We start from the raw sequence: 26,029 nt of genomic DNA, 5'->3' as shown, positions 1-26,029 counted from the left end.
TAAACTTGATGAAAAAGCTAACCAAGTCAAAATGAGGTGAGCTGACCCAACCTGACCCATGCAATGGGAAAGCACCATAAATGGCAGTGCTGTGGTTGGATAGTGCAGGTAAAGGGGCGGTATTATCCCTTTCTGACATCACAAGGGGAGCCAAATTTCAATTCCTATTTTTTCACATGCTTGCAGAGAATGGTTTAAAAAAACTAAGTTACTGGGTTGATCTTTTAAACATTTTCTAGGTTGATAGAAGCACCTGGGACCCAATTATAGCACTTAAACATGAAAAAAGTCAGATTGTCATGATGTGTCCACTTTAATGTATTTATTACAAAATGAAATGTGATAGAAAAAACAACTATTTATTTTAATACTACAAAACGTGTGTACAACATGAAATAGCCACAAGAAAAAACGAGTTTATTTACATTTACTTTAAACATAACTGACTGCATTAAAATAAACCCAAACATGTGTGTAATGATGTGACCGAAACCCTTTCTCTGATTTACATCTGAAAGTTTCAAGAACTGTGACTTAAATCCTGAGTAGATCAGATCGGATTTAAAACTACACCTGAAAAAGATTCACACAGAAAACAAAATCAGATCTCAGCTCATTGATTTTACACGCACGCAACAAGATCCGATCTGTGCCATCCAGGTAAAAAAAAGCAGATAAGACGGAAAGAGATTTGTGAGATCACTGCTAGCACAGTGGGTTTCATTTTGGGGCGAACTATCCCTTTAATTCATCTGATTTGCATAACTAGACAAACACAGAAGTGAAAACTAATCCCAAATTATTGTATATTAATAAAAACACAAACAACATCGGTCAACTCATTTTAAATAAAAGAGTGCTGTTTTTTTTTATCTGAAACAATGAGAAGGAGTTTGTATATCCTGTATGTGACCGACTACAGATCAAAGCCAGTGAGACACTGAGTTGAGCACGTCCTGCTGAGTCTGACCTTTGACCCACACGCAGCGGGACCGACGGTCAGCTTGTAGACGTGACTGTGGAGGGCGGGGTGGCGGGTGAGTCGACCCCGGCAGGAAACGTTTGCATACCACCGCATTCCAGAGTTCAAAGGTCATATCGGAATCAACCTGGAAGAGCAGCTTACAGAAACTGCTCCCACTCTGCCGTGATTGGCTGCGATCAGAGATGCAGTGATGACATCATAATGACACTCAGCTGCGTGTTAAGTAAATGCACTGGAGAGATTTAAAGCTCAGTTTCTGATGTCAGATTAAATAAAATTATTTTTCAAGCTAGCTACAATTTCTTTGAGTAGTGCCGAAGCAGCGTTGGGCTGAATTTCCACTTCTCGCATCATTCAAAGCTATCAAAATCCACAAAATTCAAGCTGAGCTCATCCTGTCAGAGATGATATTCAAAAAACTGTGAGGATTATGAAAAACATGAACCTGAAGTGAATGAGGACATGAAGCGTGACATATTTGATTTAAGCCAAAAAGGCTCAACATGTCAATATTTTACTCCATCACCCCTTAAAGCCTTAACGTGGAACCGAAAACTGAGCGGAAAACATCTGTAAATAATCCTGACTACTCGGGAAAGTGCTTGTACCCACTTCACCCTATTAAATGTCCCATTGAACCGGCCATACACACACAACAGATCCCAGAAGACAGCTCGGTTGATTCTCGCACTCTGATTGGCCGGGATTTTTATCCAGTCATTGTGAACGTTACTGGTACGTTTCTAAATCCAGCACCTACAAAAATGGCTCTTTGTCAACATCACTAACGCAGGATGAGCAAAGCCATCACCTCTGGAATTAACCCGACCCTTTTCCTGTTCATAAGTCAAGACATTCCGGATGATGAAGCAGAATTCCAAGAGGGAAAGTGACACAGGAATTCCGGCGCTGCTAGTGGGAGGAATCAGGAAGAAAATAAACCATCAGTCAATGCTGAACGCATGGAGAAATAGAGAGAGATATATCAGCTGTATGTCAGCTTATTTTGGGGGCTTTTCCACTTTTTTTAGTACCACCTCAGTTGAGGATCTAAGCGAGCTGAGCTAAAACTAAAACTGTAGATCACCGATTGGTCCGAGAGAATCGATCGGGCCAAGTTATAAACTCTTGGCTTAAAGAAAATCCCACTCGTGTTTATGACGTTAGTGTGCGTTTATCTCGTAAATACGATATATCGGTCATGACCATTCGTTTCACTGCCAGCTACATCCCATCTCATCTCTCTCTCGGAGTGACAGCACATAAATACTTTATGATCAAATCAGCTTTAGTAAACAAACTAACACAGCGCTGGAAACACAAAAAAACCTGTGCTGTCACTTCACATAAGCCGTTATAGTTATGTGCAGTGGGGTTTTGTAATGTGACACGTCATAAAGCTGCTTGAATCAGCCAACAAGCATACACCCACAAATTCCACAACTCCCAACGGATCATTCCGCATCCAAGATTCCCTGACTGACCTTATCATTCCAGAGCCGAGGATTACGACAGAGAGAGAAAGTGGGGGAGAGAGACCTCGGTATTCAATAAACCGTGAAAGAGAGAGAGAGATGGTGAGAGCAGGTAAGCGCGTGCGTGTGTTTGTGTGTGTGTGTGTGTGTGTGTGTGTGTGTGTGTTGATCCGAGTTTCTCGTCTGGCTGACAATCACAGGATGAGGGAGGCGGTCTGACCTCCTTATTGTTCTGTAAGAGAAGTGCAGGGGTCTCTCCCTCTTTCTCTCTCTCTTTCTTTCTCTCTCGGCCTGCAGTGCTGCACGTAGCCCCGGGTCAAGCCAGTCCGTTTCTGGCCCAGTTAAGGTCTTTTGTTTTGCAGAAACTGAACACATCTACAGTAGCCCATCATAGTCTGCTTCAACACACGCACACATCTAATAATCTAATATTTAAATAAATGACATTATTACACCTCAAAAGTAACTTTTACACAAAAGTAACTTGGATAACATCAGTATCATTTAGTTGATTTAGAAGCTGAGGACTCAAAAGTCAAACCCTTTATTTCTGAAATGTTTCACTGTATTTGTGAGACCTTTTTAAAACATTTGGTCCTCACCAGTACAACAAAACGTGTACATGCATTTACTTAGTATTTTTGTCTTGAGTACAAATATCTTAAGTCTTAAAGATGCAATTTCTTGACGAGCAAAATTACTTCAAACAAAAAAATATCAAATTTAAGTGAATTTGGGCATTAAAAAAAGTTAACAGTCACAAAAAGCCTAATCTTGGTCTTGTATTAAAGAAGACACTTTAAAGTTTTTCACTGAAGTTTCTGGATTTGAAAAAATTAAATAAAACATTGTTATAACAGTTTTAGCATGTTTACATTTATTGTTATAAATAAAAATAATTAAATTATATATTTTATACATTAAATTATAAAAAAGTTTTACGTCAGAAACATTACAAAATTCAAGACATAAGTGTCAAGTAGTTGTGATCCAAATTTTAAGTGAAAATCACAAAAAATGAGGTTTGTGTTACACTTTTAGTGGTTTTACCAACAATGGCCACTAGGTGTCAACGGTTTGCTACATACTCGTCAGAAATTAATAAATTACTGTTATTGCAATATTATTACTGAGAAAACGTTTTGAAATATGAAAAATACATATTGCTTTTCAATTATATACATTTTTGTAAATTTATAACAGGATATAGCGTTATGTAAGGGATAATGTAGAGGCAGCCGGTAGTTATTGGGAAATAAGCCCCGACAGTGTGATCAGGACCCGACGCGAAGCGGAGGGTCTTGTATCACACTGAAGTGGCTTATTTCCCAATAACTACCGGCTGCCTCTACATTATCCCGCTTATTACACGGCTACTTGTCACATAAGAAAAAAAACGGACATGAATGTGAATTTGAAACATTTTATTGGCATATTTGTTTTAAATGAAAATTTTTATCCTTCCGCGAAACTTTGCACAGATGCATAAAATGATCGTAATACCTTATTAAGATCCTCTGCTTCATACTTGTCTGTCTCCATTTTTTCTCTTTTAGCCAGTCTTTGAGAAGTTTTAATGCCCATTCTGTATTTTTTTTGTGTGTTGGCTTCGTAGCTGTCATGCTCTATTTTGTCAAGTTCAGTCTCAGTAAGCTGTCTGTGTCTTGTCGTGGTTGTCGAGTGTTTGTCACAAGATGGCGCCAAACAGACAGTAATCTTTATTGATCTTTATTGGCGCGGAGCGATTTTACTCGTGCAAGTAGTACCGGCTATGCGTTATTATTTTGGAGCGGTTATTATTTGAAAAGAACGAACCTGCAAATGTCTCAACTGACCAATCAGAATCAAGCATTCCAGAGAGCCGTGTAATAAGAATATGTATTAATTAATATGCATTCCTTTGGGGAGGGCGGTCATGTAACAAAAAACTGTCACTACAGTATTTCAATCATCAGATGAAATATGAAAATTACATTGAGAGCTTTGCAATATATAGTTTATCAAGATTTTTTTGGTTTAGGGTAGGGGTTTAGTGTTATAAATATGTCAAAACAAATTGGGCCTACATGTGGGCCCGTGACCTTTTAGAAACTGACTCTCACTACGTCATTTCTTTCCCAAAATGCTGATGACATAAGCGAACTACACTCTCCGAGCTTTCAAATGATATATAGTTTGTCATGATGATTAGATAAGAATTCACATGCAAAACACTGAAGTAAATGTAGGCGTCCTGCTGGCGGGTCAGTGACATTTAGCAGGATAGAAATGTTTTGAGGATCACACTCGCTTTTCTCACTTTTCTAAGGTCACTTTTTTCATCAAGAAAATGCATCTAGACACAATCATTTTTAAATATTTGTACTAAACAATAGACAAAAATACGAAGTAATAAAGTCATCTAGCTATTTATATTCAACTTTGTAGACTTCAATTGTTTTATGTCCCTGTAATGACTCAAACCCTAATTGTAAATGATATTTATGAATCACTTTCACTTTTAAGGAAATCCCCTGTCAGATCTGGCTCACTTATAATGATAACTATAAATAAATCCACACACACAATCAACAAACACAAACACACACCTGTGTAAAAGCGGAAACAGACAGACTGACTCTGGCTTTATTGGAAACGGAGCTAAATCTGTGCGAGACTCCGTGAACGTGATGAAACACACACAGACACACCGAGTATTATCACTTCCTTAAACTCGATATTAAACACAATATAAGTTCACATGTTCATGAACATCCGTATACACGCACGCACACACACACACACACACAGAGAGAGAGAGAGATCTGCAGACTTGGAGGGTTTATTCACATGCATGCATATTTGATATCCAATAATGCATTCTTCAATAGCCAACTTCTACGTGTAAATACGCACACATTAAACTGAAGCTTTACACTAAAACAAAACACTACCATTTACGTAAAGTCACACAGACAAAGGGCAAATATGGCAAATGGCTGAAACAATGCCAGATATCACACACACACCCTGTCTGAAATTAATAATGGACTCATGTCTAGACGATAACACATGGGCTGGGTCCACAGAGGACCATTTAACCGTATGGTACCTAACTACCAACATCCTGCTCTGGGTAGAGAGAGAGAGAGAGAGAGACTTTAAAAATTGAAATTGACTCTTAAAATTTACTTTTAAATTTTAATAACATCAAAGTAAAAAAAACTTTCAAATATAGATTTGTGAAACTTCATCAGACTTAACTTCACAGATGCATTGATTAACTTTCCATTTTTCTTTAAACATCATCAGGTCATCTTATCAACTTATTTAAATAAATATACTCAATATTAATACAGTATTGTAAGCATCAATTGATCCCTTCTCTATCAACTTGTTTTTTCTTGATAACCGTATAGCCATCTTTGCTTGCCCAAATAGGAAGTTTACTAAAGTACGACACTCCTCATTGTACTTGGTCCCAAAAATAAAACGTTCAGGTTTGAGCCCACTTTTTCATTGTATAAAATAATGGTTGTAATCTAATAATAATAATAATAAATGAAAAACAGTCTGTTGTATTCCAAAAAAAGAGATAGAGAGAGAAAGCGAGCAGTATAATGCTGATAACATCATGACACCACTAGATGGCGCCACTTAACTGCCGTTTCTCGGGAGAACTTACACCGGTACAACACAAATGTATGTGTTGTGACGATGTGAAAGTATACATTTTAAGTTGCAAAACAGTCACATTACACATACATTAATAATACGTGTTTTCAAACTGAAGAGGTCTAAAGCACAAAACTCAAAAACTATTTACAAGCTGCTTTTAATAGACTAGGATGTAGGACACCGTGCCAGAACAATTTATGTCAAATTAAAGCTCAGTGAAAAAACATCCAGCAAATCTTGCTAGAAAACTGCTTACATCTCTCAAAAACTGTCATTTAATCTCTTCATCACTAGATGGCGGTGTGGGATCATCTACTACAATAAAGCCAATATAAACATCCCTCCACCAGGAGGCGACCTGATATAAGCCCATATCTACAACTTTGCAAATATTTAAGGGGGCATTTCCCAGACAGGGATTAGACTAATCCTATACTAACAAACTGAAAACAACTTGCACTGACATTTCTTCAAATACATCAGTGCTCTTTGCTTTGCCTCAAAATGCACACAAGTAATGTTTTAAGTTAGGCATGTTTGTTAAAACTAATGTTATGTTTCTAAGTCCTAGCCCTGGCTTAAGATATCCCTGTCCGGGAAACCACCCAAGGTGTTTAAGTGTTGAAGTATTTTCTTACCGGCAAGGTGGGCAGGAATTTGTCCATGTTGTCCAGGTCAATACCATCATCATCATCAAATTTGCCCTTCATCATCCTGTGAGGAGACAGACGTAATTTAACTAGATGTTTAATATTATTAATATTTTACCAGAGGAAGTTAATTACACAAAATGTTTAGGGGGTTGCTAAACGTATAACAAATATTATATAACCAACACAGTACATTAGACTTACTGTTGACCATTTATGATTGCAACAATAACCAATATTTTTTAAACATGCATGTTTATTTTACGGCAATATATCAGAATAGTGTACGTGTAATCAAATATAATTTTAAGGGGTTTAAATGTGATCCAATCAGATTTAAGAGTCAAAATATGAATAGTTGCAAAATAGCTAGAATTTAATAAGCAAGAAATGAGTATAGTTTTTGTGTATAAAAAGTTCTGATGTACAGGACAGATTTCATGTTAAATAATACTTTGTATCATGTCATGTCAATATACAGTCACTAGAGGACAGCAAAGAGGAACTGCCACACCCCACCCAAACAACACCAGATTTTAAATTAGAAATAAAAAGTGACTTCTTAAACCATAAAACAGACATGATGGCACAAATGTGAACATGTTTAAAAAGAATATGAGGAAAAAGTGATATGTTTTGACTGGTGTTATATTATCTGTGAGACAGAGACTGAATGTGTCTCTGATCTGAGGTCAGTGTTATTGAGGGTTAAAGCCGTCTTACCCCTCTCTGTCGATGTGTGGAAGATGTTTTGGTGTCCCTCGGTACGCCCTCCTGTGAAACTGGGAAAAATCCAGTTTCTCTGGCTGCATGTCCCACGTAGCACCTCTGAAAATACACAAAAAAAAAAACAATTAACACACACATACGAAACATGTTATACACATAAAACATTTAATAAACAAAGAACAGGGACTTTTATCCTGAAACATTTGATCCCAAAATCAAACTTTGTTTCATTATTTTGTTTGTGGGAACGTTTTTTTAAGGGGAAAAAATAGCCTTAAAAAATTATTTTATTATTATTATTTTTTTTTTTCTCAGGCCTACAAAGTGGTAATTTTTTTATTTTATTTTATTATTATAAGTGCAGACATACAACAGATAGTTAAGTAGTAAACAACGAAAACATAACAGACAACAAAAACAACAATTGTGACAATGATTTGTTCTGCTCAATGATATAGTAAATAAATGAATAATATATTAAAGATAATATTGTTATGAAGCAATGATAATAAGCAAAATAATAATAATAAGACAAAAAAATAGTAAAAATAATTTAAACAGATAATAATACATATTTGGGTAGTATTAATAATAATAATAATAAATATAATATCATTTATATTATGTCATAATAGTATTTACAATAATAATGGTAATACCAATGATAATTCTAGGGATTGTTATGGTTTTAGGATAGTTTTTTTTCCTAATCCCATTATAATAACTTAATAATAATAAATAATAAACAATGATTATTATTAATGATTATTATTAAAAGAAATGATCATTGTCAATAGCAATAGCAATAACAGTAACAATACTGACAACAATCAATATAATATTATATAAAATGATGGTGATGATATTAACATTTTGTAAAAATTGTATTATTAAATGTAATTATTAATAAATGTATTATTTATTTTTATTTGATAGTTTTAATGTTGGCTTTTTGTCATTATTTTTTATATGTGACATATGCAGCAAACATTAATTGTTTTTTTTATTTACTGTATTCAGGGATTTATTACAACATTCCTTTAAAGCAGCTTTACAAGAAGAAAAAACAGAAAAGCAGGAAATTATTAGAAAATAGAAATGATTATATAAATATTAATATATAAATAGCATATGCAATATAATATATAGTGCATTACAGTTTTTATTGTCCCCTAATATATCAAACATACATCAGAACACAAGAGTTTATAAGGCACAATGTTCACAGAAGTCGAACAATATTCATGTTATATCTGGATTTATTATATCACGAAAATCTGACTTTTTCCATATTTAAGTGCTTAAATTGGGTCCCCAGTGCTTCTATCAACCTAGAAAACGTGAAAAAGATCAACTCAGTAAGTTTTAAAAAATAGGTCATTGAAATTTGGCTCCCCTTGTGATGTCAGAAGGGGATAATACCGCCCACCCTTCACCTGCACTATCCAACCACAGCACTGACATTTAGTGCACAGATCAACTCATTTAAACGGACACACCCAAAAACGGCACATTTTTTGCTCACACCTACAAAGTGGCAATTTTAACATGAAATTATAAATTATCTATATGGTATTTTAAGCTAAAACTTCACATATGTACTCTGGAAACACCAAAGATTTATTTGACATCTTAAAAAAGGTGAAATGCCACCTTTAAGTCTTATGTGTATAGTGCCATCCAAGTATTTAATTCCTACATAAAACTATACGCTGTGCAGTTTACATGTACATAGTGCATGCTTGAGAAACAGTAACAGTGGTATGCTAGTATACACAAACTACTGTGACACAAATCAGCTGCTTCAGTGAAGTCTTAATCTCCTGAGATCTCATACATAACACTGATTTAGTCAGAACAATGTGTTCCTTACAAAATCCACTTCAAAAACATAAGAGTTTATTTTAGAAAGCTGTGTGAAACTCTTAAGGGATTACAAATGTCTGCAGAGAGAGCGAGAGACTAAGATAGAGAGAGAGAGAGAGCAAGAGAGAGAGAGAGAGAGAGAGAGAGAGAGAGAGAGAGAGCGAGAGAGACAGAGAGAGGGCGAGAGAGAGACAGAGAGAGAGAGAGAGAGAGAGAGAGAGAGATAGAGAGAGAGAGAGAGAGAGCGAGCGAGAGAGACAGAGAGAGGGCGAGAGAGAGAGACAGAGAGAGAGAGGAGAGAGAGAGAGCGAGCGAGAGAGAGAGACAGAGAGAGAGATAGAGAGAGAGAGAGAGAAAGAGCGAGAGACCTTAGGGCGATGAAGATTCATGACTTGGCAAGGTTTAAATGAGAGCATGAATCAGCACCACAACACTGATATGAGTCTGAGCAAACCAATCATTGTTTTACGGCAACATTGCATATATAAACATTTACGTTTGATACATTAAGATACATTAAACAAGAAAGTCATGCTGTTTTCAAAATAAATGAAAAAGGTATCTGTAGTTGGGTGTTTAAGCACATTTTGAAGTATCGCATAAGAAATGAGTGATGTAGATGCCAAATTTCAAATAAAAATCCCTTGCAAAAAAGCTTGAGGTGGTTTTTGACTTATGTGAAAAGGGTAAATGCAAATAATATGAGATGCAGACGCATTTGCCGAATAAAAGATTCGTTTCAAGCTTCAATGGAAAACCAGCTTGTGATGATTTAGTTTAAAGGTTAAAATATCATGAACTCCTGAAAATATTACGTTTATTTGTGTGTCTCACCCGTGGCATTCCAAGTTAGCAGCCCAAATGTCCGTTCCCAGGATGTCAAGAGAAGGATCTCGGTTTCCATTCTTAAACAAACGGACAAACATGCAGATGTTGCATTATTTTTTATTTTTATAGGGCAGGTAATAAGTGTTTTAACTCCTATATAAGAGTTCTCTCACCTTAGCTCTGAACTGATTGTTTTGTCCTCTGCTGCCTGATCTAGAACCAGAACCGGGTCGAGAACCTGAACTGGGTCTAGAACCTGTGCTGCCATTGCTGCTGTGCTCCCACTCATCCTGAGAGAGAGAGAGGATCAAAGGTTCATCAGACTCTACTGAGCATGTGCAGAACAAACACAACGTGTCATATTAAATGTTAAACAAACACTGGCACACCAGCACAACACAAACACTTTTCTCAAAAGCAAAGTTTCATTCATCAATGCAAAATAAATCTGGAAGAAGTTTTATAGTTCCCCTGTGGTGAAAATTAAGTTTTTATAGTTGTTTATATGTTTTTATGTAGTGCTTTAATATGCAAATCATGTGCAAATTTATCATTCAATATTTCCGTCTCATTCTCGTGATTCGAAATCGTCTGGTTTTCTACGTCATAACAAATCATCATTTTAACACATATCAGTTGATCGAGTTATAGATTTTATGTACGGATGCCGCATAGACTCGACGCTGAAAGGATCACAGCACAGCTGCTTCAGCTTTGCTACTGTGATGGTCACATGTGCTGTTTGAGTGCTGTAACCCGTTAACATCAGCGCTAAAAAAATAGTGTACGTGTAGTTCACATATGCATTGCGTGAAACCGTGCCTGATGTTGGGTTCACACCAGATGCGTTTGAGGCATCAAATTTGCGTCTACCGCGAATAGTTGGACCTTGAAAATTTTGAGTGTACTCCCTTCATTCTCTCATGAAATTCTAGTTATCTAGACATTTACGCGGAAATTCCCATCATGGCAGGGCCTTCTGTGACTCCGCTCGCTTCCTGTAATCAAGTCACTACTAAAGCAAGCTCCTGATTGGTTCACGCAGCTTTTTCCCGCCAAAGTTCAAATTTTTCAACTCGCGCATTTCCTGCGGCAATGCTCAATTCGTGGCATTTGCGCGAACTCTAGACGCGCAAATGAGGATGAATTGCGTCTACAGTGCCGCGCTAAACGCCTCATTCGCACTGCAGAACCTCCAGACGCGCCTCAACGTGTCTTTACATTGACTTTAAATTTAAATCACTCGCACTTGACGCCTCTACCGCGGCTGGTCTGAACGCAGCATGAGACCGCCGAATGTAGCATCTATTTAAATATACATCTATGGTCCGAGCTGTGTTATTGAGTAGAGACAAGGACTAGGGATTAGAGCTGTAATCGGGCCTTAAAAGTTAGGCCCGAAATGTCCGGAGCCCGACAGAATGCAGCCCGAACCCGAACGTACATTTAGATTGACAGCTTTTTAAAAGCCCGAACCCGTTTACAGCCCGACATTATTTAAATGTGCGCACACACACAGCTTTTGTCAAGAATGAGAAATTTACACAGGTTTTAACATTATTTATTCATGACTAATAATCTACACGCCACTTGGAAGTTGAAACAAAGAAATAAGTAATCTGTAACATAACATCTCATTCTAAATAGGCTTATGCAATACACTATAAATATGCCAATAAAATTATTATTTCTTAACGAATTAAATTAAGATAATACATTCTGAATTAAGATGGGTATTTGGCAATAACGAAATTAAGAGAAAGGCTCCGCGGGATTTGCGTCGGCACTTCTCTCCATTACTGCCAACATTAGTCTATATCCTCTGTCTAAATTATGTAAGACTCGATTCATATTTAGTTATACATTGAAAAACCTACTCACCAAGATTAGGCTACATGTTTTTGATGAGGAAAATCATTAAATCCACTGTAAATGAATTCAGCGCGATCCTGCGCTACTGATTTGAACTTGACCGCTCATTTACCTCACAAAGCCGGAGCGGAAGCCCGAGCCCGCCCCGAGCCCGTGTAAAATGTTAGAAATGAAGCCCGAACCCGCCCGAGCCCGTCGGGTCCCGACGGGTCCCGTCGGGTTCGGGCAAAGATCTTCAGCTCTACTAGGGATGTTCTTTTCAGTTAACTTTACCGACCGACAACCGCAGCTTGTTAATTGAACATTAACTTTAAATATTAAAGTTGTCATTAAGTAAAAATGCAGTTGACGGTCGTCTGTGAGCACACAATTATTCCAAGGATTAATATCTACAGAGGGCGGATTGTCTCTTTTTTATCTACCACTTTTCTAAAGCGTCTTCTTTCTCTGTTTTGTGCAAACAGAGAGATTTATGTTTATGGTCAGGGTTTAGGACAGAGGCGATCAGCAAAGGTCTGTCCAGACTCCGGACGCACGAGATGGACGGCATAATCTTGCGCACACATGCGTGTCTCCAAACTGTACTCAAGCACGGACACATATGCATTACAAATGATCTCTCATACGAATAATTACTTTACCAGACCGTCAGGGCAGCAATAATTCACGCCATTTACAAATTAAGGATAGAAAAGTGGTGAAATGTCTGTAGGCACAGGTGGACACGCAAAAAATCTTAGAATAACTGATAATATTAAAGAGACATTCCACATTTTTTTGAAAAAATGCTCATTTTCCAGCTCCCCTAGAGTTAAACATTTGATTTTTCTCGTTTTGGAATCCATTCAGCCGATCTCCGGGTCTGGCGCTAGCACTTTTAGCATAGCTTAGCACAATCCATTGACTCTGATTAGACCATTAGCATCACGCTAAAGAATAACTAAAGAGTTTTCCTATTTAAAACTTGACTCTTCTGTAGTTACATTGTGTACTAAGACCAAAAGAAAATTAAAAGTTGTGATTTTCTAGGCAGATATGGTTAGGAATGGATTATGCTAAGCTATGCTAAAAATGCTAGCGGCAGACTCATTCAGTCAAACTCCGGGTCTGACGCTAGCACTTTTAGCATAGTTTAGCATAATCCATTGAATCTGATTAGACCATCAGCATTGTGCTCAATAATGACCAAAGAGTTTGGATATTTTTTCTATTTTAAACTTGACTCTTCTGTAGTTACATTGTGTACTAAGACCGACAGAAAATTAAAAGTTGTGATTTTCTAGGCAGATATGGTTAGGACTATACTCTCATTCTGGCGTAATAATCAAGGACTTTTCTGCTGTAACATGGCTGCAGCAGGCGTAGTGATATTACGCACTGCCCGAAAATAGTCCCCTGCTGTTGAAAGATACTAAAGGGACTATTTTCGTCTGCTGCGTAATATAATTGCGCCTTCTGCAGCCATGTTACGGCAGCAAAGTCCTTGATTATTACGCCAGAATGAGAGTATAGTTTAGTGTGATGCTAATGGTCTAATCAGATTTAATGGATTATGCTAAGCTATGCTAAAAGTGCTAGCGCCAGACCCGTAGATCGGCTGAATGGATTCCAAAACAGTAAAAATCAAATGTTTAACTCTAGGGGAGCTGAAAAATGAGCATATTTTCAAAAAAAGTGGAGTGTCCCTTTCATAAATTAAGTCAAAAATTCGTACCTTCGGTTAACCGACCAATATGAACATCCCTAACGAGAACAAATTTGCATATTCATAGAAATGCATATATTAAATGAGGCAAGGGTGTGGAGCTACGTTCAAGCAGTTTTAAAGCAAGAAGAAATTACTTTCACAGGAAAAATATTTATATATGCTTTTATAATGCTTAAAGGTGAGTTTTAGGTAATAAAATTATCGACTACAGGGGGACTTTAATTTTTTTAAAGTCCCCTCGGATAGTGTCAAAGCTACTGTAGACATGAACAAAAAACTACAAAATGGAAATTTGTTGATACAACTCGTTTATGATGAGGTCTTGAGGGTCTCTCGATATAAACACATCAAACACAGATTTGTAACAGAGATCCACCTGAACTGCCCAATAAAGCAACCGCGTGAGTTACAAAAATAGCAACCCGCAGGACAGCACACAATGCAACGCCCTTCTCATGTTTGCCAAACACCTTGACACGGTCTTTAATATTTCATGTAAACACAAAGTAAGCGTACAGTTTAGAGTCTTAGTTTGTAAGCAAGAAAAAAAGTGCAACATCAGCATTATTGAGATAGTTATTAAATCACTTATTAAAGGATGTCATGTGTCCATAGATCAAACACACTGTAGCTGTGAAGTTCACATGAAAAACTAAATTGACTGTCACAACAAATGGCTTTATCTGCTTGTTAAGTCTGACATAAAACACATCACTGCTTCAGTGGATTAATAATAATAATAATTGTTCATTAAAATAAACTGGTTATGGATCAGAAACTTACTGGTTTGGATGAACCCCTCCCCCTCGACGATGACCAGCTTCCATCAACCTTATCACTGCAGTCCTCTGTCCACTGAGAGAGAGACAAAATTCATTTGTCAATATCATTAGAAGACATTAATCCATTATGGTGAGTAAATGAGCATCAGTTTTTCAACCCATAAGTAATGTGTGCTTAAATTATTCATTTGAAAGCCCCTCCCACACAGGTGCTGATGTCATTGCGCTGATGTCACCTGTGAGGTGTGGGACGGGGTCTTGTCCACATCCTGGTCCGTGTCATTTTTGTCGCTCAGAAGTCCCTGCACCTGATACTCGAGCACGTAGCTGTCGATGAAGCGTTCCAGCTCCTCGATCTCCTGCGACCGAGTGCTTCCCGCCTCCGACGATGCTGATGCCACCGATGAGCTCTCCATGGCAACCGGCCCACAGTAGGGGGAGGGAGGGGAGCTGTGGGCGGAGCAAAACAAATAAAGAAATGATGAATTATCATAATGATAAAAAATTTGACAACAATGAAAATAACACATTGCGCAATGAATATCAAATGGATACTGAGACAACCGTATCCGATATTGTCAAGAAGCTGAACGGTTTCTGTGAGATTAACCCATTTAGTAAAAACTGTTACTGAAACTTCTAGCATGTGACAACTTCTGCTTTATCTTCAAACATCCAGGAACATTGCTTTATCGAAATCTGAATATTAAAATATAGCAATTATACGCAAAAATGTACTTAACCCTTATGTTGGGTTCGGGTTATTTTGACCCAGAGAGATTCTCTTTTACCAAAAATACAAGTTAATGAATCTGGACTTTTTCACAAAATAAATATCAACCTCTCACAAAAATATTATTTTTGTCACTTTTCCACCTTTCAAACACATATGGTGTTTCATATGAGGCCTACAGAAAATAGTTTTTAAATCAGCCATTATGCAAAATATAACCAAATATTGGATTCAATCTTTTTGTCAACTTTCTTTCATTAAGGACTGGCTTTCTATTTCTTTTCTGAACTGGCTAATCGTAGGCCTCATTAGGTTTGTTTACATGCAACCAAATAATACAATTGTAATCGTATCGATGGCTCAATCGGATTAAAAATCCTCCAGGTAAACACCGTAATGAGGTCACTCGCTGTACATTCTACACTGCAGCGTTCATGTTTTTCATAACATCACATAATGCAATAAAATAGCACTGTGGCTTTTGAAAAGGGTTTTCTTTGACTATATCTGAAAACTTGTTAGGAACAACTTTCTCCAACTCAAATTTGACTTTGTACATTTATCCAGAGATAAAGCATGAGCTCAACAAGAGATGCTGCGCTGCCAAGTCCTCTGCTTTTGGCGGAGTTCAGATTAAGGTTACTTTTGGTTTCTGCAAATTAAAAATCTAAGGATTTTGTTCATTAGTTATTGGCATTTGGACTGAATCGGTTTTGGGATACTTTTGGCATAGTTTTGAATGTCCGTTGGGCAGGCTTTGTTACGCAAATCTGGCAACCCTGTGTGTGTTTGCCCAGACGTTTAGATGGATTATTCATCCGCATTCAGAATAAATTTAGTCGGATTGACAGAATTTTGTGCATGTAAACATAGCCATTGATCTGATCTTATGCACCTTAGTGTTTGATTGAAAACAAATAATGCTCTTTTCACAAAAAAACAAGGTGCCTAAGCATTTTAGATTAATTAAGCCAATGATTAAAAATTTATTAATTTAAAAAAATGCAAAACTAGTCCTACCTTAAAGAAAACAAGTTGACAAAAAGATTAAAATCCAAGATATGGTGCTAATGTAGCATAACAAATGATTTGTCATGGTAATTTTTAACCGGAAACACCGGGTAACATAGGGTTATGAACGCAGCACAAGGGTTAAGTGCAATTACACAAAAAAAAATTTTTTTTTAGGTATTTAAATTTTGTTTTTGCTTCAGAAAAACAATGGGACATTTAAGAGTGACTGGATAATTTCTTAGTTTATTTCCGGATATCTACTCTGTGTGAAAGCTTTGTGCACTGTTTATAGGAGGCAGGTAAAGAGAGAAAGTGAGAGTTTAATCTGGTGTTACTGTAGGTCAGACTCAGCAAATAGGATTTACAACTTTACCAACGTCTTAAACCACACACAGAACAACATCACATTATTTACCATCACTTGTTTGATTTCATCAGCTGTTCAGTGAACCCAGAACCTGTGCAAACATCTCAAACAAATATACTAACAGTGAAGTCTATATAATGTGATAGGAATGGTTACATTAATATCATTCACAGCATTTACAAGAAACAAAAAGGATTGAAAATGATGCATAATATGCCAATGAGATTTTATTTCAATCCTATTTTAACAGTTTTGCCTCCGTAAAAGAAATCACTATACTATTTTCCTTTTTTGTAGGTGTAAGCATCTACATTTAAATGAAACTTTACATTAACATTAAGAGGATGGTGTATATAATTTAGTGCTCCACTTATTTGCTTCCTCTGGTTTAACAAATCAATTTTAAAAGTACAATGCATATGCAATAAATATGAAGGAATTATTAAACTGATGTGTAAAATAGTTTCAAAATTATCCAATACCGCAGGACACAACTTCTATTCCACAAACAAATTATAAACCGAGTCTCATTCTACAGCGATCCTGGTCCAGAGAGACAAACACAGCAAAAAGAAATAAATGGACGGCACTGACAGATCCAGACACAGGAAGACTGTCATGATTGACAGGAAGTCCAAGCATATGGCAGGAAGTAACTGCTGGGAGACAATAAACGTGCTGGATATACGAGGAAGAAGAACAACATCTGGTTCTGTTCAGTTACCATGTGTGCACTAAAACTCACATGGTGTACTCGAGTCTAAGGGTGTTTTCAGACCTGTAGATCGACCTGTAGCAATTTCATATTGGTTCGGTTTGCAATCACAAGGCAATTTTTCCAAGTCACATAAGATTTAAATCTCCTTCAATTGGTCAGAGTGCATCAGTTTATTGTCCGTGATTCCACTCTTAAGTTGTCTATCAGGATGGACAGACAGCAGCTTTGCGGGATTATTGTATGTTTCTTGGGGGGGGTAACTGTGGTCATATTACTGCATTATTGTGTACCTATTGCAGGGAAGAGCAATTTTATGAAAACAGGTGCGCTTTGATTTTGAATGGCATTGTTATACTCACCAAAATTTGTCACCAAAGAGCTATCAGGTATGTTAATGGTTAATAAAGCAATAAGATGGCCTGTTCATTGGTCCGTTGGGTCGGATTGCTTTCACACGTATACCGAACCACTCCAGAGTTCGTTTGCAGTCGGGCACCTCATTCGGACCACCTGAACCGAACCACGGGAAAAATGCACCAGGTTCCGAAACAAAGGCTCAGGTCCGAAAACACCCTTACATTTACATTTATGCATTTGGTGACTTACAGTGCATTTTACATTTTCTTCAGTATGTCTGCTCCTTGGGTTTGAAACCATGAGTTGTAAGCTAATTTGGCTGAATAAAAAACATTGATCTATAGGGGTGTGACGAGACACTTAATACACAAGACAAGACACGAGATTGGTTTCACGAGACGAGAATTGTACATTTTTTAAGAAATCCTCAATAATAAAATAAATGGGAAACTGAAATCACCTTATTTTGAAATGTTCTAACTAATCTAGGACTAGGGCTGGGTATCGATTCAGATGTTCCAGATCGATTCGATTTCGATTCACAAGCTATCAAATCGATTCGATTCCGATTCTCGATTAAATTTTCGATTCCGGTTCTCAGGTAGGTTTTTATACTCGATTCTCGATTCAACTCAATGAATATAGATTTAATACACATACTGTATTAATTAAAAAAAAAACAGTGAACAGCAGTTTACAAGTGGGTAATTAATAAAAAGAAATTAAAAGCCACAACAAGTCTTGCTTGCGAAATCTAAAATGCTTCCATTCCTCCGTTCAATGTTTGCGGAAATAAATATGAAAAAAAAAAATCGATTCTGCTCTTTGAGAATCGATTTTTAATCGACCACATTTTAAAATTCGATTAATCGAAAAATCGATTTTTTTGCCCAGCCCTATCTAGGACTGTCCCTAACAAGTATTTTGCTAATTGATAATGAAGTCATTTGATATTTTTTGGTAATAAAAATAGACCCAAGTGAGCAATAACCTTTAAAATAACATAATAATGATGATGCAATAATAATTGGTTCCAATAAAGTATCAAAACAAGTAAACGCATTACAGTAATATTTAGTCTATTTAATAAAAAAACATTATGTTAAAATATAACAAATGCCTGCAGGTGGCGTTAACGAACCCGCTTCTGTTACTTTCACTTTAGATGCTTAATTTTAGCCAACAACGTTTAAATTCATTTAAATCTTTAATATTTGTCCAATTCTTTACAATAGAAAAGATACAACCACTGTTATTCTCTGCATTTTACATGCAGAGATAAAATCATGTAAACTCAGGGTTTAATTTGCAGAGACACTTCACATCTGACACCGAGACAAACACAACGCGCCTCAGACGAACATTATTAGAAAACCAAAACAAAAAAGCACATGCATTGCACTAAAAAAGGTTTAGCCAGAAACTAAACGTTATGCTGATATTAGGACATTGGCCGTCTCTCAAACAGAAAGCTGCATCCTCCGGAGGTCGCATATATGCAGGCTGCATACATCATCAAACATGATTTATTTCAGTTAACTGAACATTACATTCACAAGTCATAAGAGTCCTAACAGAGAAACCAAAATGTCCAGAAACTATTTGAAATGTTTGTTTATTTAGCTAAATCTGATGTTTGTTTATTTAGCTAAAGCTGGTCTGTAACACCAGCTGTTCAAAGTAACAACACCATGATTCAAACACACGGAGAAAACAATGAAACTGATTTGAACATCTGAAGACCATGCCAACATTTCCAGTGTGAGAATGTTTACATATAGAGAAGAGCTTTAATGATCGAGTCCAAAGTTACAGATCTTCACCTCTACTGACTCCACTACAGTCACCTGTAAATCTTTCACACAAACTCACTAACAAAACTATTCAACCTCAGATAAGAGTTTACAATACTGCTATAAATCACAGTGATTCAAGAACAACAATTATTACAAATGGACTAATTTCCCACGAAGCCCACGGCCCACCAGGAATCACCCGGTTGTCCTGTTGGCCAGTACATGCTGGTGCATGGTGACATGGTGAAAAAGCTGGGCATGGATTAAAACAGGATCATGGCATAACCTAGACACGCTGTCATCTATGGTAACTGGAACGGAAGTGCTAACAGTAATATTCCATTCTCAGACTTTAGACTGGATTTCAGAGACAGTGTCACAAATTTGAATATCTTAATATAGAAGAATATACCAAGAGGACACACACAGTTCATACAGATGGTCACAAAAGTAAACATGTACAAATGTACTCTACTCTGAAATCACTTGTAAACTTTGCCCTGGTGCGAGATAAGGAAATACTAGCGTTTACTTTCAGTCTGTGACTATGGGAACACGTTCATTGTAAAACTGACTGATAGACACAGACATGCAAACCACTTTAAACACAGTTTTTAATGATGGATATCTGCAGAGTTTCCAGTCAGGAGGCATCTCACTGGGGTTAGAAACAGAGATTCAGAGTGAGTTTCTCCATTACATTAAGGTGAATAAATGAATTTCAGATCAAATTTCATCCCCATCGTTTTAAAATTCAACAACAAATCCTATAAAGTGTCATATCAAACAAGTTACTTTACATGAATTAATGCATTCTGTTTAAGGGTTTACGCTCATTTGGAAAGTGTCAGCGTGTTTAACACCTGATGCAAAAGTTGGTCATGTGATTGACAACCTTGATGATGTCAGCTGGTTGTCAGGACGACCCATCGGTCACATCAGCACCAGTGCAATGCTGACGGCAGGATGTCAAGACAATGAGCTTTCTAAGAGAATGGATGTGCATGCGTCTCATCACAAAACAGATCAGGATCCTTTCTGATAACAATGTTGTGATGTAATACATAACAGGGTCTATCTTGACTACATAACATGTCACTCAATGTGACCTCTCAAAATACCAGCTGAGAAGCCAAAAACATCTTCCTGAGCAACATCTAAGCATCCAGACAGAAGATGAGATATTTAGGAAACCTATGGAGAAAGAGGACGCAGTAAAACAGAGTTTGGTGATGAAAGAACTGAAGTCCACCAGCAGCAGAACAACAGAAACAAAAGATGTTTTGTTCTCTGACAACCGAAGCGGCACTGAATGAAGCCGATGCAAAACTACAAACATCTCATCTCACTGCACATTGTTACCGAAGCCAAATCTCATCGCAACACACAAAAAAAAGAGTTCACAATTAACAATCTATCTCTCTACCACATAAACTCTAGTAAATATTAAAAAAAATCCTTAAACTACAATTAACTAGACAACCAACTTACAGCCCATATCTGGTGGCTGTCATGTTAACCCAGTGTTATAAATGAATCCAGAATTAGGGTGGCGCTATAATTATTATTTTTTTATAATATATAATAATATATAATCGGATAAAACATAATTCAATTTTACTTATAGCTAACTTATAAATTAGGGTATTCATGTGTAGAAGTGTACTTTTAAAAGTGCAAAAGCCGCACAATACTACAAAGTTTTACTAATATAAACGTTTGAGTTTGATATTTTAAGCCTTGAAATAAAAAGTTTGTGGAGCTTTTAAATGTCAAAATATAAATAAACAAAAAGAGTTTTAAATAAACTCTTTTAAATCTTCAACTATAGACCTTGATGAAAATAAACATTATTTGTTATTAACAAAATATATATGCCATCACAATATGAAAGTGACATACATGCGTTGTTACAGTAATAAAACCTGGATTTCCTCCTTACTTTAAAACAGATGCTTAGTTTGTAGTTCATACAATTTTTATAAAAAACCAACAACAATTAACCAGCATCCATTTGCACTTTTGCTTCAGTCATTGTTCTTTCACGGTTGCCAGATCCGCATAACAAAACCAGGCCAATGGCCATTTAAAATTAGCATCTCAATGACTATTCCCATTCCAAATACCAACAACTAATGAACCAAATCCTTCCATCTCTAACCCGCAGAAAAACATCAACCTGCAGAAACAGTTTAAAAGTAGCCCAATTCAGAACTTTGCCAAATGGCAGAGGACCTGGCAACGCAGGCTTGCTTTTAACCAAGCTGGTCGTACGGTGAGAAGAATCAGCATCTGATAAACATGAAGCTTGTGTTGTATAAAGAAAATAACAGTGGCTGACTTTAATTCTAAGCGCACAGCTGTGCTATATGAAGCAGACCCGTGTCCGCTCTGTTTTTTTTTTTTTTGGGGGTGTTCATACTTTTTTTTTGCGTGTCCGCTCTGTCCGATGGTGATGCGGGAGTATGTGACGTCATAGACCAACAAATTGATAATGAAATTTGTTCAATTTAATTTCTAACTCACTAGATTAGCTGTTGCAGCAAACTTATTATGAAACTAATTCAATGCTAATTTGGTAAAATATCTATTTATATTGTCAATACTGGGGGTTTTGTTTAAGGACGGTTCTCTTGGATAGCAAAGGATCACAAGTCCTGCTAAACACTGGCCTCAACACAAAACAAGCAAACAAACAAACACAACAAACAAACACAACAAATGCATAACATGATGTCAAATATGAAGGTTACAGCGGTCAAAGTCAGTCACACAACACACACGTGATCAGATGTGACATGAGCATGCCCCACAAAAAAGAAAATCAATATTTACTCTATAAATGTCATATAACACATGAGCTTCTGGTCCAGATGATTAGTATAACAAACATAATAATAATAATAATAATAATAATAATAATAATAATAATAATAATGTGATGAAAATGACCAGTCCTTAAAGCTAAAGTCTCAACAAACTCAATTACACACAAACACACACAAAAATCTCTGCTCTGCTTCTCATGATGTGAGCTGAATTCCCACAGATTGTGTATCTGTTCTGATTGGCTGATGAAGCAGGAAGTGCTTACACATTCCACCTCACACAGAATGAGCCAATCAGAATCTTAATGCAAACTAACAGGGATTAAAAAACATTGATGGGCGGGGCCAAAGCTGAAAGCAGCCCAATCAGCATTGTTCTATTAAAAAACAAAGCCCCTCTTGTGAGATTCAAATACAGAGGACTGAAGCAGAGCGTACTGAAATGACATGTGTACTGTTTTGATGGTTATCATTCATGTCATATTTAAAATCATGGTTTAATCATATTTGCAGTGTCAACAGTGAACTTATGTTCACATGAATATCACACACTAATCCAAAAACAAATACAGGACATTTTAACACAGACACACTTAAAAAACAACCTAATCTTCCCATCATCAAGTACAAAATTCTGTAACACATTCCTCATAAACGTTCCTCCTGTGAGTCTATCAGACTTTACGTTCGTTTACTTATTAAAAAAATATTCGTGCAAAATAAAAATGAAGTAAATTTTACTTATTGTACTGTAAGGCAGGTGTGACCAGACGTGTGTATTTGTTCTGACTGATGTTTTTTAACATTCAATCTGATTGGAGAGTCGAATACACCGTATGAAACAAACTCTAGTTTTGCACTGTAAAAAATGTGATATCTACTTTTGAAAAAAATCTCTACACATAATATTTGTAAGTACCAAAATCATTCATATAGTTTCAAACAAAAGTTAATTTCCTTCTTACAAATTTAAGTGGATTGTACAGGATAATTTTAAGTTGAATTAAGTTGAACACAGCTTGTCTGGAATTGATCCAGGGAAAATCTGTGGAATTTTGTCACATTCATTTAATGTGCAACTATTTCATTGCTAAAAAACAACAACGTTATTTTGTGTATAATAAAATGTGTTTGCATGGTTTTGGTTAAAAAAACACATTATTGTCCACATAATGTACATTTTTGTTGCATCTAGATATGCTTGCCTGCCTTCCTCAAGCGCTTTTATTTTGTACAAAGTTCATCGAGCTGATAAGCGCTGTTTCCTTGATTTGTCAGCTAATCTGTATGTTGCGATTGGCCTGAATACCTCTGATGTCACCTGGAAATGTGACGCTCCTTACCATGTTTGAAAGATGCCAATACTGACAGGAGATAATATCGTCTTAAATACCTTATCAATAGCCGAATCTCATCCAGAAAATGCAGATGACCAAGCTCATCGATCACTTTACCAGCGCGGTGCTGGTACACAATTTTACACACCAAAGGAAATGTAAACTAAAGCTAAACTTAAGACATTCTTCTTTAACAAAGCATTCACATAAAATGTCCAGTAAATGTACTTATCCCGCAATAGTTATTTTGTCTAGAACAAAGCACTCATATGGGTAATATACTTATGCCGCAATAGTTAGCCCGTCTGGAACAGAGCTGAATTAAACCATTACAATTTATGACACTTGCATTACATGCGAACGGCCCCTACGCTAATAGAATTCTGTTTTTGTCTCCCTGTCTCATCCTCGACCCCGAGGACACTGAGACAAACAGACCCAGTTCCTGTTGCTGTGAAGGTCATCGCACCACTGATCTACTGGCTGTCCTTCAACGTGATGCCCAGCCGATGCGCGACCAACGACCACCGGCTGAACCAGTTTAATCCGCTTACCTGCTTCCTATCCCTACAGTGTTATATATATATATATATATATATATATATATATATATATATATATATATATATATATATATATATATATATATATATATATATATATATATATATATATATATATATATATATATATATATATATATATATATATTAGGGCTGGGCGGTATGACGGTATATTCCGTTACCGCGGAATAAAATGTCAGACGTAACAGATTTTTCTATTCCGTCTATTCCGCGGAATGCAAATAAGTGGGCGTGGCTAACTCTGCCCTCCAGCATGTTAGACTGAGTGTGACGGAGAAACATGTAAAATAGTTCACTTATAAAAAATGAACGAGTTATTTGTGTAATTTTTATAATAAGTGCCAGTGAATCCACCGCGGGTCACGCAGCGAGACTCTTGTCTTGCTCGCTCTCGTGCTCTCTCTCTCTCTCTCGCGCACGCGCGCGCTCTCTCTATCTCCTCATGCAGCAGCCGGCCGGTCTCTCGCGTGCAGAGGTCTCTCTAGGCAAGCGCAAGGAGCTGCGACGCGAAATAAAGAGTTCTTCTCGCACATAATGCTAATAGTTGTTTTTCTGAACTTTAAGCAAGCTAAGATAAAACTCGCATTTATATCAGTGATCTGCGCTGCTGGAGCGACGTAGTTTGATGCGCCATTTGCTTATACAAACATATTTGATCGGAAAGACGAGAAAGAAATGCAAATGTTAAGGTATAATAGACAGTAAAGGGCGTCAAGATCTTAAAACAAACTTTATGATCATCACATCATAGCACCTGTCACATTTATAGAGCTTCGTCTCTCATATACTGTAGGTATTTATCCTGTCTGTAGGTTTTTGCATATATTTATACCTGTTCATTTTACATATTGCATATGTTTAATGTAATGTATGAATCAATACAAAATACAATGAAGCCATACTATAGCTTCAATAATCTATAAAATTAATAACTCAATTAAAAACAAGATTCTGTCCAATCAAGACTTATCTGTTGTTATCTTCTGGGCATTTTCACTTTAACATTATTAACTTTAAATTTCTCATATTTTAAAACTGTGGTGAGCATTTAGTTAAAAGCTATAGTGAGTGGTGTATTTCTGTACATTTTTATTATCAAAAAACAATATAAACTGAAAAACATGTATTCCGTCAAATATTCCGTTCCATGAAATAAAATGACTCATTCCGTGGAATACATTTTTGGTCATTCCGCCCACCCCTAATATATATATATATATATACACACACTAATTTCTCCCAAGGGTTTTTGTCCTTCTACGAGTTTTTCCCACTGGGTTTTCTCCTAGGGGTTTTTTCGTCCCCGGGAGAGTCAGCCAACTTTGGCTTAACTTTGCACTTTACTGTATACGTTACATTATTACTACGCTCGCTTGTACGGTTTATCCTTAGGCGCTACATTCTACTTCTTATATTATCTATTGATTTTCTGTGTTCTCCCTTACATCTACTCTTAAATTCCTGAATCGGACCATTGGTGCTCTTTAAAACCATGTCATGCATTTGTGATCGTAGAAACGACAAACAACAAGCGCTACTCAGCACTGCACAAAACTTGCATTTGAATCATGGTTTAGTCAGTAGTAAATTCTTTAAATATGAAAACATAGACAACTTACAGGCTCAGAAACGGGCGGGATTACAATAATAACCGTTGTGTCCACGTCAACTGTATGAGGAAGTTAACTGTTGCCTACAATCTCTGTGTCAGTTGTAGTTCAAGAAAAGAGATTTACTTTGGGA

General features: G+C 36.6%; 1 protein-coding gene across 4 annotated transcripts in view; it reads right to left on the bottom strand.

Moving 5' to 3' along the window:
- Nucleotides 1-26,029, bottom strand: part of ctif (CBP80/20-dependent translation initiation factor) — a 68,378-nt gene that overhangs the window by 40,674 nt on the left and 1,675 nt on the right. For all 4 annotated transcript variants that reach the window (XM_065243795.1, XM_065243796.1, XM_065243797.1 and 1 more), the window contains exons 2-7: nucleotides 14,789-15,002; nucleotides 14,554-14,625; nucleotides 10,364-10,480; nucleotides 10,197-10,267; nucleotides 7,491-7,595; nucleotides 6,756-6,831 (exon numbers count right to left, since the gene is read on the bottom strand). In XM_065243795.1, the coding sequence (XP_065099867.1) occupies nucleotides 6,756-6,831; nucleotides 7,491-7,595; nucleotides 10,197-10,267; nucleotides 10,364-10,480; nucleotides 14,554-14,625; nucleotides 14,789-14,968 (621 nt within the window). In that variant the 5' untranslated portion in view covers nucleotides 14,969-15,002. The remainder of the gene's footprint in view (nucleotides 1-6,755; nucleotides 6,832-7,490; nucleotides 7,596-10,196; nucleotides 10,268-10,363; nucleotides 10,481-14,553; nucleotides 14,626-14,788; nucleotides 15,003-26,029) is intronic.

This window comes from Paramisgurnus dabryanus, chromosome 18, assembly GCF_030506205.2.
Source record: "Paramisgurnus dabryanus chromosome 18, PD_genome_1.1, whole genome shotgun sequence".
NCBI classification, from domain to species: Eukaryota; Metazoa; Chordata; class Actinopteri; order Cypriniformes; family Cobitidae; genus Paramisgurnus; species Paramisgurnus dabryanus.
The sequence above is the reverse complement of the archived record's forward strand: the minus strand, read 5'-3'. Positions and strand labels throughout refer to the sequence as shown.